The sequence below is a fragment of the Globicephala melas genome, chromosome 6, assembly GCF_963455315.2.
Source record: "Globicephala melas chromosome 6, mGloMel1.2, whole genome shotgun sequence".
Classification (NCBI taxonomy): Eukaryota; Metazoa; Chordata; class Mammalia; order Artiodactyla; family Delphinidae; genus Globicephala; species Globicephala melas.
In genome coordinates, this window is record NC_083319.1 from 105,312,901 (window position 1) to 105,327,511 (window position 14,611).

The 14,611-nt window shown below is 37.3% G+C and overlaps 1 protein-coding gene across 1 annotated transcript in view; it reads left to right on the top strand.

The window, feature by feature from the left end:
* FZD3 (frizzled class receptor 3) overlaps nucleotides 1–14,611 on the top strand; it is a 102,219-nt gene that overhangs the window by 34,511 nt on the left and 53,097 nt on the right. Inside the window, exon 4 of the mRNA XM_030879126.2 lies at nucleotides 2,043–3,060. Coding sequence (XP_030734986.1) covers nucleotides 2,043–3,060 — 1,018 coding nt within the window. The remainder of the gene's footprint in view (nucleotides 1–2,042; nucleotides 3,061–14,611) is intronic.

The window sequence follows — 14,611 nt, forward strand, 5'->3', positions numbered from 1 at the left end:
CATTAGAATTTTGAGCAGAAGAGACATGATCATGAACACAGGAGTGACATGTCTTTAAAGGATCACTCTGGCTCTTGTGTGGAGTTGGAGATAAACTGGAAACCACTCCACAAGTCCAGGGATGAGGTACTAATGGCTCAGACTGGGTGGCCGCAGTAGATGAAATGGAAAGTGGTCAGATTCTGGAAACATCGCAAAGTAGAATGACAGGAAGTGCTGGTAGGTTGTGAGTTGGATATGAGGGAGAAGGGGTTTCAAGGAGGACTGTAAGGTTTTTGGCCTGAGCGACTAGAAGAATGGGATTACCATTTGTGGAAATGGAGAAACTAAGGAGTGGAAATCAAGAGTTTGGTTTTGGGAGGGTTAAAGAGTGAGGGGTGTGTATATGGTGAATTGGCAGTTGGATATACAGATACAGCCATTGATATATTTATATCAATGTTTATACATACATACATACACACACATGCACATATATTTCTGGAATGTGCTTACCTCTCCAAACCTTATCTCCTGTCACAATTCATGCACTCCTCATGCCCCAGCAATGCTAAACACACCGTGTTCAAACCTCCGTGCCTTTGTTCCCGTTTCTTGCTAGAATACTGATTGCCATACTGCCAATACTGGCAAATACTGATTCAGAGATCCTGTGTTGAGGGTCTTACTCTATGAAGTCTTTCATAACCTCTTCCCCTGAAATAATTAATCCTTCTTTATATCATTTTTATATTTTATATAAGTTTTGATTGCTTCATATATCACACTGCTGTATTTTGTGTTGTGTTTACAAGTTTTTGCCTCCTTTTGGACTCAAGGATAGAGATCCTGGGTTTTGGGGTCTTTTTCTGTTAAAGCCCTGGCATACTGTAGAATTCCAGTAAATGCCTGCATGCAGTAAGTTTCTGTCATTTGGCTTTATAATCCAAGCCCTGTGAAGAAAATGGTTTGTATTAGAAAATAAAAGATTAATCAGCTTCAGTGTAAGGATATACATATATATGGCAAACTTAATATCAGTGATAGTTTCTTGGAAACTATTTGATGCATATAACTGCTAAATATCTAGTTGGTGGGAGTCTGAAGGCTTAGAAACTGATGCTGGCAAGAAAATTGAAGATGCAGGAAGTTCATGAGAATAGTACTCTCAATAGTGTATGTCTGCAGCACAGCCCTGTTTTTTCTGTACTATGGTTATGACGCTTTCTCAAGTCTGGAAAATTGTCAAAATGCAGATTTCTTTGGCCTTAACACAGGCATACTGAAATAAGATTTGAGGTGGTGAGGACCAAGAATTTGTATTTTAAAATGACCTTAAGTTTTTCTCATGCACGTCAGTGTTTGAGAATAACTGGAATAGAGAATGCAGTGGATTGGAGAGACATTAGTAGTGGTAGGAAAGAACTAGTTGACATTAGAGACCTTAGGAGGACTTTAATTAACCAATATGGTAAGCAGAGAGTGAATTTTAAATGGGAAGAAAAGATCTACAACTAAGCCACTTGTAAGGATTTTTAGTGCTAATCTAACTCAAAACACTTTGGGCCATGCAATTAGGGAAGATTTTTAACACTTATTTTTAAGAAAGTTCTATTTGAGTCTAGGGTAAATTGAGGACTATATTGTAATTAAACTTTAGAAAGAAGTAACTTTTAGCTACTATTCTGTTGGAGCTTTTTTTTAATGTATATTATATATATATATTTTTTTAATTTATATTTTGAAATCTTACTCTAAACTGTGTGTCCTAAATAAATAGTATGTAAATACACTATTTATTGATGGCTATGCCTGACTACTTTAATAAAGAGTAATCTTTTTGAAGCCAAAACAAAATTAAGTATAAATTTTTCATTTTTTTTTGTCAGCTGTGTAAAATCTAGTTTTATGACCCACAAACAAAATATGACCATTTGCATTATTTCTTCCACTTAATTGTAATGTGCTCCAAGGACATAAGAATACACCACAGGTGCTAAATTTGGAAATCCAGATCATTAGGTTCCCAATAAGTAAAAATGGTTCTCGTCTTGTATTTTTAGGTTCCCAGATTGTGATGAGCCGTATCCTCGACTTGTGGATCTGAATTTAGCTGGAGATCCTACTGAAGGAGCCCCAGTGGCAGTGCAGAGGGACTATGGTTTTTGGTGTCCCCGAGAGTTGAAAATTGATCCTGATCTTGGCTATTCTTTTTTGCACGTGCGTGATTGTTCACCTCCTTGTCCAAATATGTACTTTAGGAGAGAAGAACTTTCATTTGCTCGATATTTCATAGGATTGATTTCAATCATTTGCCTCTCTGCCACATTATTTACTTTTTTAACTTTTTTGATTGATGTCACAAGATTCCGTTATCCTGAAAGACCTATTATATTTTATGCAGTCTGCTACATGATGGTATCGTTAATTTTCTTTATTGGGTTTTTGCTTGAGGACCGAGTAGCCTGCAATGCATCTAGCCCTGCACAATATAAGGCTTCCACAGTGACACAAGGATCTCATAATAAAGCCTGTACCATGCTTTTTATGGTACTCTATTTTTTTACTATGGCTGGCAGCGTTTGGTGGGTAATTCTTACCATCACGTGGTTCTTGGCAGCTGTGCCAAAGTGGGGTAGTGAAGCTATTGAGAAGAAGGCATTGCTATTTCACGCCAGCGCGTGGGGCATCCCTGGAACTCTAACTATCATCCTTTTAGCGATGAATAAAATTGAAGGTGACAATATCAGTGGCGTGTGTTTTGTTGGCCTCTACGATGTTGATTCATTGAGGTATTTTGTTCTTGCACCCCTCTGCCTGTATGTGGTAGTTGGGGTTTCACTTCTCTTAGCCGGCATCATATCCCTAAACAGAGTTCGAATTGAGATTCCATTAGAAAAGGAGAACCAAGATAAACTGGTGAAGTTTATGATCCGGATTGGTGTTTTCAGCATTCTTTATCTTGTACCACTCTTGGTTGTAATTGGATGCTACTTTTATGAGCAAGCTTACCGTGGCATCTGGGAAACAACATGGATACAAGAACGCTGCAGAGAATATCACATTCCATGTCCATATCAGGTAAGGGAAACCTTGTTCTAAATTTCAGAATATGTGACAGTGAAAAGAGCTAATCTTAGCTAATTGTTTTTTTGTTGTTGTTATTTTGTCTTTTTTTAACTCTTCATGAACGACCTGTACATTAAAATTTTAAAGTGAAGATAATGAACAAATTTACTGTAGTAAGAATGTCATACACATGTTTCTATAAACATTTTCCTTTTAAAAGATGACTTTTACAAGTCCAAGCTGTGGGCTTTTAAGCACTTTACTTCTGTTATCCCAAAATAGTTGCTTGTTGATTATTTAGAAGTCTGCAGGTTTGAGGGGAAGTTGTTGATTAAAAGGCAGTGTCTTTCTGTGGAAATTTTACTGACATTCAGAATAAGGATTGTTTTAACAGTTTTGCAAAAAAAAAAAAATAGGACACAGTTGTACAAATAAGTTCATCTCTTAAATAGTCTTGGTTTTTCTTTTTGGCATACTGAAGTGTTTTACCTTTGAGTTTAAAGAGATCAAATAATCATAGAATCATAGAATTTTAGATCTAGAGAGGACTTTAGAGATCATTTATTCAGGTTCCCTCTATAATTTAGAGTTCTTAAACATCTGTCTCATTTGAGGCTTAGAATTACTAAGTGACTTGTTCACACTCCGCTTGGATTTAGTTCTAGGAGAGGAGTGGAACAAGGAAAGCAGTTTAGAGGGATTGATGCTAAGTATTTATCTCTCTCATCTTAAAACCTCTCTAGAACCTATGCTCCTAGCTATTACCCTCTCTTCTTTCTTTTAAGACAAGTTTTCTTGAAAGAATTGCCTCCACTTGGTGTCTCATGTTCATTATGCTCCAGCTTCCCCGTTCTCAAAGTGCACCAGCCACCCTTTCATCTCCCCCAACCCTTACGTTTCTCTAATACCTTTTAAATACCTTTATTAAAGTACTTATGCATTATAGATAACTTACGTTTACTTGTCTCTTTTCCCTACTAGACAGTGAACTCTTTGAAAGCAAGAACTTCTTTTTCATATTTTTTGAAAGCACGTTCTGTAGGTTAGTAGATGATGGCATTGAGAATGTGAATGTGTAGATTGAGAAGCAAAGACTTTTTAAAAATAAATTTATTTATTTCATTTATTTATTTTTGGCTGTGTTGGGTCTTTGTTGCTGCACGCGCGCCTTCTGTTGTGGCAAGCGGGGGCTACTCTTCGTTGCGGTGCACAGGCTTCTCATTGCGGTGGCTTCTTTTGTTGCGGAGCACGGGCTCTAGGCTCGTGGGCTCAGTACTTGTGGCTTGCAGGCTCTAGACCCGCAGGCTCAGTAGTTGTGGCGCACGGGCTTAGTTGCTTCATGGCATGTGGGATCTCCCTGGACCAGGGTTCAAACCCGTGTCCCCTGCGTTGGTGGGCAGATTCTTAACCACTGCACCACCAGGGAAGTTCGAAAAGACTTTTTTTTTTAAATACATATATTTTTTTTATAAATTTATTTGTTTTCATTTTTGGCTGTGTTGGGTCTTCTTTGCTGTGCGTGGGCTTTCTCTAGTTGTGGCGAGCGGGGGCCACTCTTCGTTGTGGTGCGTGGGCTTCTCATTGTCATGGCTTCTCCTGTCACGGAGAGCACGGGCTCTAGACACACGGGCTTCAGTAGTTGTGGCACGTGGGCTCAGTAGTTGTGGCTCGTAGGCTCTACAGCACAAGCTCAGTAGTTGTGGTGCATGGGCTTAGTTGCTCTGTGGCATGTGGGATCTTCCCGGACTAGGGATCGAACCTGTGTCCCCTGCATTGGCAGGCAGATTCTTAACCACTGCGCCACCGGGGAAGCCCCGAAAAGACATTTTTTAAGAAATGGTAACAGTGGTACTGCAGACAAGGAGTGTGTGATTTGCACATAGTCGATGCTCATAAATATTTGATGACTGAGAATGCCAATTCCCCCTTTTTTATTTTGTGGTATAAATAGTCCAATACAAAATTAATTTTATTGTATAAATATTAGCTACTGGCTTTTAAAAAAACAACTCATAATTGAAAGACCAGAAAAAATGAATAATTGAAATTGTATTACACTTCTTGACAGAATTACTTATTAAAACTCTTAATGTGAGGTTTCAGACCTGAAGCTAAGTAATCAAATTTTGCCCCTAACGAGAGTGAAAGAGATGGTTGAATTACATTGTGCGCTTCTCAATATAAGGTTTCTAGGATTCCAAATATATATTGTCTTAGGGCTATTGAACAAATAATGTCTCGCTCTGAAATAATGATCTGAAACATACCAAACCTCAAACATGTAAATTAGTAAATTAGAATAGTTGGGCTGCTGCTATTTTCAAGACATTCCTAGAATTCTTTTAGCATCTTTAGAACCAGTTTGAGTTGCACAAAAATGTGTGTGTATGCATCTCTTTATAGTCATAGGTTAAAAGTGATTTTTTATTTCCAACTTATAGAAATAATGTTGGATTTCCAACATCCTAAAAAGAATAGAGAATGGTATAATAACAGTAGCATAGTTATTAAGCTGTAAAGTCTGGGTTAGGAATACTGGCTTCATATCTAACTCTCATTATTTACTAGTTTTATAACCTTAGATCAGCTTCATCTCTCTCTACTTCAGTTCCTCATCTGTAAAATGAGTAATAGAATCTAATAGTAATGAAAGAGTAATCATATTAGATACAAATAGTAGTAGAATCTGTCTACTAGGGTTGTATTTAGGAGTCTACATGCAAACACTTAGAAGAAGAGTGCCTTCTACATAATGAGTGCTCAAATGTTAGCTCTATTGTTCATTTTTTTCATTTATTGTTGCTGCTGTTATTGATATGTATACACACACACATACATACATATATAAATGTTTTTTTAAACCATCCAATACCAAACTTTAGGAAATGCTATATTTGTTTTAAGTTTTTGAGAATATGCATGCCGATATGTGTACCACTAACTTGTCCATTTTAACTGCAGTAATCTAATGTATAAATATACTGCTGTTTGTTCACTCATTATTTTGTTGATGGACAGACATATAGTTTTCAAGTTTTTTTGCTGTTGTAATACCTGTCTTCCTTGTACATGACCAAGAATTTCCATGGGCTGTATACCCAAAAGTGTAATTGTGGAATTGTAACATATATGCATCTTCAACTCAAGTGGTTATTTTAATTTACACTCCCAGTATAGAGTATGAATTCCCCATTTCTCCCCATCTTGGTGTTCTCAGGCTTTTAGCTTTTTGCCAAACTTTGAAACAATGTCTCAAGTCTATCATGATTTTTATTTCCCTTATTCCTCATAAGGTTCAGTATGTTTTCATATTTTTATTGGCTATTTGGGGTTTCTCTTCTGTGATTTGCCTGTTTGTTACTGTTGTCCATTGCTCTGTTAGGTTATTTGCCTTTTGTTGTTATTGTTGTTTTAATTCTTTGTCAGTTGTTTGCATTGCAGGTATCTTATTCTGCTCTGTACCTTGTCTTTTCACTTTGTGTTTTCTCTGCCTTTTGTGTTTTAAGAAATCCTTCCCTGCCTCTCAAAGTCATAAAAATGGTCTGCCATATTTTTTCTAGCAGTTTTTAAAATTTGATGTTTTGATTCATAGCTCTAATCCCTTGAAATTTATTTTTATGTATGTTATGAGTAACATAATTTTATTTTTTCATATGAATAAGCAGTATGCTTTTTGCACCATTTATCAAATAGCCCATCTGAACTGTAATGCAACGGCTATAGTATACAAGTTCCATTTTTAGGCTCTCTCTTTTGTGCACTGGTCTGTTTGTATAACCTTGTAACAATTCCACATTTCCTCTACCTTATTCTTCTTCAAAATTATTTTAACCATCTTGGCACTTTTCTATATGAATTTTAGAATAATTTATCCATGAAAAACACTTTGGATTTTTATTGTAATTGTTTTAGGTTTTAAATGAATCTGGGAGAAATTGCTATCTTTGTAATACTGAGTTTTAGTATCTTTTAGTTTCTTTCTTTATGTATGTATTCATTCATTTGTTCATAGGTACCATACAGTTTTTGTTGCAGTTGTGAATGAGGTCTTTTCTGTATTACACTTCTCATTTGGTTATTGCTGGTGTACAAGAATGCCACTGATTTTTGCATATTGACCTTATATTGAGCGTCCCTGCTACACTCTTCCGTTAGTTCTAACTGCATATCGGTTCTCTTAGATATTCTTTGTAGAAATCCTCTTGTCTGCAAATAAGGACAAATTCATATCTTGTTTGTTTTCCAATTCTTATGTTTTATTTAAGATTTTTCCATCTATACTCATGAGTGATATAGATTGTGGTCATTTTGCTTTTCTTGCCCTGTCCTTTTCCTTTTTGGTGTCAAGGTTATAATAGCTTCATAAAATGAGGTTTTTTTCTTCTATTCATTGAAACAGTTTTTACAATAAATAGGGTCTGTCTGTTCTTTGAAAGGGCTGGTATATCCTCCTGTAAAAACCCTCTGTTGGGCTTCCCTGGTGGCGCAGTGGTTGAGAGTCCGCCTGCCGATGCAGGGGACATGGGTTCGTGCCCCAGTCCGGGAAGATCCCACATGCCGCGGAGCGGCTAGGCCCGTGAGCCAGGGCCGCTGAGCCTGCGCGTCCGGAGCCTGTGCTCCGCAACGGGAGAGGCCACTGCAGTGAGAGGCCCGCGTACCACACAAAAACAAAAAACCTCTGTCATGGTATCTTTGAAGTAAGGAGAGAGAAGTTTCATCTTTCTCAACTGAAATTCTGCACCCATTAATCAGTAACTCCCCATTCCTCCCTGCCTCCGAGCCTTTGGCAACCATTTTTCTACTTTATGTCTCTATGAATTTGACTACTCTGGGTACCTCATATAAGTGGAACTCAAATACTAGAATTTTTTTTTTAATAAATTTATTTATTTATTTGTTTTTATTTTGGCTGTATTGGGTCTTCGGTGCTATGCGCGGGCTTTCTCTAGTTGTGGCGAGCGGCATCTACTCTTCGTTGAGGTGCACAGGCTTCTCATTGTCATGGCTTCTCTTGTTGTAGAGCACGGGCTCTAGGAGCGTGGGCTTCCGTAGTTGTGGCACGTGGGCTCAGTAGTTGTGTCTCACAGGCTGTAGAGTGCAAGCTCAGTAGTTGTGGCTCATGGGCTTAGTTGGTCCGCGGCATGTGGAATCTTCCTGGGCCAGGGGTTGAACCCGTGTCTTCTGCATTGGCAGGCGGATTCTTAACCACTGTGCCACCAGGGAAGCCTTCAAATACTAGAATTTTAGTACTGACTTTCATTCAGAATTTTACTTTAGGGGAATCTTATATAGACTTTTGAATTGAGCATTAGAGATGTTAAATTTCTATTTGAAGTAATATCCATACATAATTGAACAAGATTTGCTATTACTGAGCATACCTAAAAGAATGCTTAGCAGGTTCTGATGATAATTCCTAATGAGAAGTTTTTAAAATGTGTTAAGCAATGATGTTATACTTGAGGTAGCCTCCTCGGGTGACTTAGAGAACGTAATATTTGAATATATATTCACTTGAAAATCAGGTTGCTTTATAGTCATTTCTTATAGTACTGAAGCTTTAAAACATTTGAAAAATCAGCTTATGAGGTAGTTGATCACATTGTTTCAAAATACCAATTGGGTTTAATGTAAATTGCATGTATTTAAGTCCATAATTTGAAGAAAAATGGGCTTGTGTAAAGTATTTTAAAATATTTAAAATGAGTGTCCTTGCTGAAAACAGAAATTTGCTGTTTGGATTTTAAAATACTTTATACCAACTGTTTTTTCAAGAACAGTCTATTTAAAAAGTGCATATTAAATGAAACTTGAGACGGTAATATTTAATGCTTATATCAAGAATTGTGAAATATAGCTTGAGTTTTCAGAATAATGTATATTTCACAGTTTAAAATCAGTAACGTTTATTCCTAGACTGTGTTTCATTTTATATGTTAATCATTTATTTATGTATTTATTTATTTTTATGTATTATTTAAATAACACATTAGTAATTTTCCAGGTACTTAGCGTTCTTTTTCTCTTTTTTCTTTAAAAGTAATTCCCTTTATTTATTCAGGGGCTTCTAAGAGGCTCAAAGCATTTTATGAAAGAGTTTACAAGTTTCAAAGTTTGTTGATATTTCTGGAAAACCATTCACATGTAAAATACTGGTTAAAAACATGAGCTTTGAAGTCCTGTCTCTAACACTCTGAGCCTCAGTTTCCTCGTGTAAAATGTAGGAAATAATATGTTAAATATAGTAATATCTGCCTCATGGGTGGCAGAGAAGATTAAATGAGAAAATAAACTTAAACCTCGTACTAGAGAGCCTTGCACAAAGAAAAATTTCAGTATTCTGTTGTTACAAGTACATAATTCCTGAGGTTTAAAAAAGGATTGTTCTTAAACTCTGTACTAGAATCATCATTTTTTCTTTAAACATTGATTTTCAAAAAAACATGTTTCCTTTCCTAAAGTGCCCCTTCATTTTTTTTCCATCTCTTTTCATCCATCTTATCCAATGCTGTATATCTCAAGGAATTTTGATACTAGCACCTGTGTTTCAAAATATAAATAAATGTGTTAGCATAATAGAAGCAGCCTAGCTAAGACTGTCAAATTCACATTAGAGCCATTTGTAGAATTAAAAAAACATTATTTGTGTAGAAAACAAACAAAAAAACATTATTTGTATTCTTTCAGCCACACAAGGCAACCCATCTGTTGTTTATCTAATCTTGATTCAGAAACGTACAAAAATAGCAGAATAACATCAAATCTAACTTAACAATTTTAGCTTCATTTTCTGATAAGAGTGTTTCCCTTTTCCAGACAATTCCAAAAGGAATCAGCATTGTTTATGAAAGGACAATAAGGAAATGGGTGTGTTTTGCAGTTCTAACATTACTGACAACAAATAATTCTGTATAAAATATATAGTACATACTACTAATCTTTTTTTATGCTACTAATCTTTAAAGTGGTAAATATCCTGCCTGTGACTTCCTAGCACCAAATTAATTTTTCCTCAAAATTTTTTAGTGTCTGTAATAGAGGGAAAGAGTGAGAATTCCTGAAAAAATATTCTAAGTCTCTTGTAGGAAAATATTTTAAAATAATATATTTTAGAAATATAGAATATTAAAGAAATTTATTTAAAAAACTATTCATACTATTATGTACAGGTTGTAAAATGCTGTCAAATGGCACTTTGGGATAATTTTTTTTTTTTTTTTTTTTTGCGGTACACAGGCCTCTCACTGTTGTGGCCTCTCCTGTTGCGGAGCACAGGCTCAGCGGCCATGGCTCACGGGCCCAGCCGCTCCACGGCATGTGGGATCTTCCTGGACCGGGGCACGAACCCGCATCCCCTGAATTGGCAGGTGGACTCTCAACCACTGCGCCACCAGGGAAGCCCAAATATTAATATTTTAAAACATACAAGTTGCTGTTATCTTGGCGTCTGCTAAACAGAATAAATAGCCTAAGCCATGAGTTCAATTTAAGTCTTAACTGCAGATATATCTGGTATAAAATGGTTTACACATGTTTAGAAAAAAATTCAGTGTACTTGCCACAGTCTACAGCAGGGCACAGCAGACTTCCTCTGTAAGGTCATATAGTAAATATTTTAGGCTTTGCCAGCCGTGTGGTTTTTGTCGGAACTACTCAGCTCTGCTGGTGTAATGCACAAGCAGCCATAGACAATATGTAAACAAATGGAAGTATTCCAATAAAGCTTTGTTTACAGTAATGTAATTGGGGCAAATTTGGTTTGTAGGTTGTAGTTTGCCAACCCGTGAACTACAGCAAGCATTATTCTCTATCACCTTTGAGAATTCCTTCATAACAGTGGTTCTCTATCACCTTTGAGAATTCTTTCATAACCTCTGGCACTTTTCTGTCCCATGGAAATTGTCACTGTTTCATTCTCGTTACTGAGTTTTGAGGATCATCATTTTACTGTATCACATAATGGTATTAAAAATATTCAATAAAATCTGGTATTATATCATGATAATAAAATAAATTCTAGTACATCACTATAATAAAGACATGCCAATAAATCTTATTTACAGTTGTCTTTGAAGTCATCACCACACCAGTTTAAAGAAATAATTTGAGTAGTTTATGGGAATAGTAAAATAGAAGCAATAATCCGAGAAGCTTCTAGTTAATATGTTCTATGTATCAGGTCCTGTACTTAGCAAATTTATACACATTATTTCCTTTAATCCTAACAGTAGCGCACTAAGTTAGATTGTATTCAGTTTTATAAATGAGGAACTGAGTCTCATAATTATATACAACCTATCCAAATTCGTTTTGTTTTTTTTTTTTTTCGGCTGTGTTGGGTCTTCGTTGCTGCGTGCAGGCTTTCTCTAGTTGCAGCGAGTGGGGGCTACTCTTTGTTGCGGTGTGCGGGCTTCTCATTGTGGTGACTTCTCTTGTTGTAGAGCATGGGCTCTAGGCGTGTGGGCTTCAGTAGTTGTGGTACGCAGGCTCAGTAGTTGTGGCCCATGGGCTTAGCTGCTCCGTGGCATGTGGGATCTTCCCGGACCAGGGCTCGAACCCGTGTCCCCTGCATTGGCAGGCGGATTCTTAACCGCTGCACCACCAGGGAAGCCCCAACCTATCCAAATTCTTACAGTAAGTGCTAGAGCTGGGGTGTGAATTGTATTTCTGATTCCAGAGACTACTAACCACCTACCTGATCATGTCAAATGTGAAATCTTCCATTTTATTTCCTCTACACAAACATTCTGTCAGTGACTTTTTAAGCTGTGTTAAGGTCATTGAGTTCATTAATATTGTAAGTTCGCTGAAGAAAGAGCTAAGAAGTTTGTCTTAAAGTAGAACATTAAGAAAATAATAAAATACACTCAGGTTTCTTCAGACAATATGACTTCTGACAATAAGTCTGAATAGGAGCATCAACAATTAAAGTCTGAACCAGTAAAATCTGGAAAGAACACACTCTTTGAGGCATCACAGGTCTTACATACTCTTTGGGAAGATCTCCAAAGAGTCCTCCAGTTCAAAAATTATTATGAATTGGAACCAGCACAATAAGGAGCTAGGGCTCGTCAAACAGAGTCAATTAGGTGGATGAGACGGGAAAGGTAACTGAAGTGTGTTTGCTAACGGTGGCGGAAGTTGAGACTTGGGCCAACTGGGAAGTTGAGAAAGGGAGCCAGAACTCCCTTGCTAGCCTAAATCATCAGAGTCATAGGCTGAAGTCTTTGCAGGTTAGTTGTACCTACTGGCAATCAGCTGGAACAAATTCTTTCTCCAGGATTCCCACTGACTGATTAACCAAATAGCTCACAAAATAAAGACACCAAACACATGAGAAAACAAGCCACTATGACTGAGAGTCATTGGATATAGCAACATCAAACTTAGAACTGTAGATACTGAAATTGTCAAAACTGAGTAATAGATAAGTGTGTAACATTTATGGAAATAACAGATACAGTCACAAAGATTACAGATCTACAAGAAACTACTTGGAATAGAAGACTTTTAAAAACTTAAGCATCTAGAAAGATAATTTTTGAAATATACTCAATTGATGAATTTCTGAAATATAAAACAGCAGTTTAGACTGCTGTTTGAAGAGAAATTTAATGAACTAGTAGTAGGTGAAAATAAAGGTATCCAGAATGCAGTAAGAGAGACAAGGAAAATATGAAAGTGATGTTAAGAGAAATGGAGGACAGAATGAGAAGTCCTAATAGGAGAATAATTAGAGTCCCAGGAGGGAGTTCCAGGAGGAGGGAATTGAGAAAATGTAGGAGAGACAATATTTCAAGAGATAATGGCTGCAAATATTCCACAACTGCTAAACCTGTGCATTCACAGACCAAGGAGGTTCTATATACCACTAGCAGGATAAATAAAAAGAAATCCACACTTCAGTGAAACTGTAGAATGCCAAAGATAGGAATCTTGAAAACAGTCTCAAAAAAGGACAGATCATCTAAAAAAGACCAACAGGTAGAATGACAACAGAGTCCTTAACAATAACAGTGAAAGCCAGAAGACGATATGTTATCTTTTAAATGTTGAGATAAAAAAACTTTTCAGGGACTTCCCTGGTGGCTTAGTGGATAAGACCCCACGCTCTCAATGCAGGGGGCCTGGGTTCGATCCCTGGTCAGGGGACTAGATCCCACATGCATGCCGCAACTAAGGAACCTGCCTGCCGCAACTAAGACCTGGTGCAACCAAATAAATAAATATTTAAACAAAAACAAACTTTTCAACCAGAATTTTGTACCTTGTAAAACTGTTGTGGTAGACCTGGGGATGCATTGCCAGATGCCCTTTAAAGAAAGGCATGCTGCTCAGCTGCAGGGAGTGGGGTCAGCAGACACCCTTCAGGTGCAGAGAGCTGCTTTATCTGAGGTCAGGCCATATCTGGGGTGGCCTGCAACCAGCGATTGTTAGGTGGGCTAAGAAGGCCTGGCCACTGGCCCAGCATGGGACCCTCTGAAGGTCCTTATTCACTCCACAACTCCTTACCAGTTTGGCAAAAGGCTTTTCTGAGAATGCACAGCAGGTCATTTTCTTCTGCCCAATCCTGCTTCCACTCTTTCCTTCACAGATACTGTTCCCTAATAAAGATCTTGCACTGCAAACTTCATCTTTGCATGTTCTGGAAAACTCAAATTTGTTCTCAAAAACAAAGATGTAATAAAGCCATTTACATATAAACAAAATGAGTTTACCACCAAAAGACTTGTACTAAAAGAACTTCTAAAGGTTATATTTCAAGAAGAATGAAAATGATCTCATAGATAGTACGAGATGCAAGAAGGAATGATGAGGAAATAAAGTTGTGAACATATATATACAGCTAAACAAATATTGTTTCTATAAAATACCAGTAACAATGTGTAATTTGGAAATACATCTAAAATCCTGTAGAAAAAAAAATACAGCAAAATGTATATATAGACCAAAATTGGGTTAATGCTATAATCAGCTGCATCAGATATCAATTGATGATCTAGAACAACTGACAGATGCCCTCCCCACCCCCTTTTATTACTCTTCTCATAGGCCTCTTGTTCTTTATGGTTTTTTAAAATTCTGATTCTGTTTTTTAATTTAATTTTTTGAATAGGTGACTTGTAATGTTTATAATGTTAAAAATATATATTGTGAAGCATTATTCCTACTCTTTTTCCTCATATTCTCAATTTTTGCCCCCTCTCCATCTCTACCAGTAACCACCATATATGGTTTCTTGTATGTATTTCCAGAGTTTGTTTTTCCATAAGGTTGTTTTGAGAAGTAAGTCACAGTATACTTAAAAGAGCCCAGGGCTTCCCTGGTGGCGCAGTGGTTGAGAGTCCGCCTGCTGATGCAGGGGACACGGGTTCGTGCCCCAGTCCCGGAAGATCCCACATGCCGCGGAGCAGCTGGGCCCGTGAGCCATGGCCACTGAGCCTGCGCGTCCAGAGCCTGTGCTCCGCAACGGGAGAGGCCACAGCAGTGAGAGGCCCGCGTACCGCAAAAAAAAAAAAAAATTAGAAAGTTTGGTTGTGCCTGTATTTCCTAAGATGCAAAT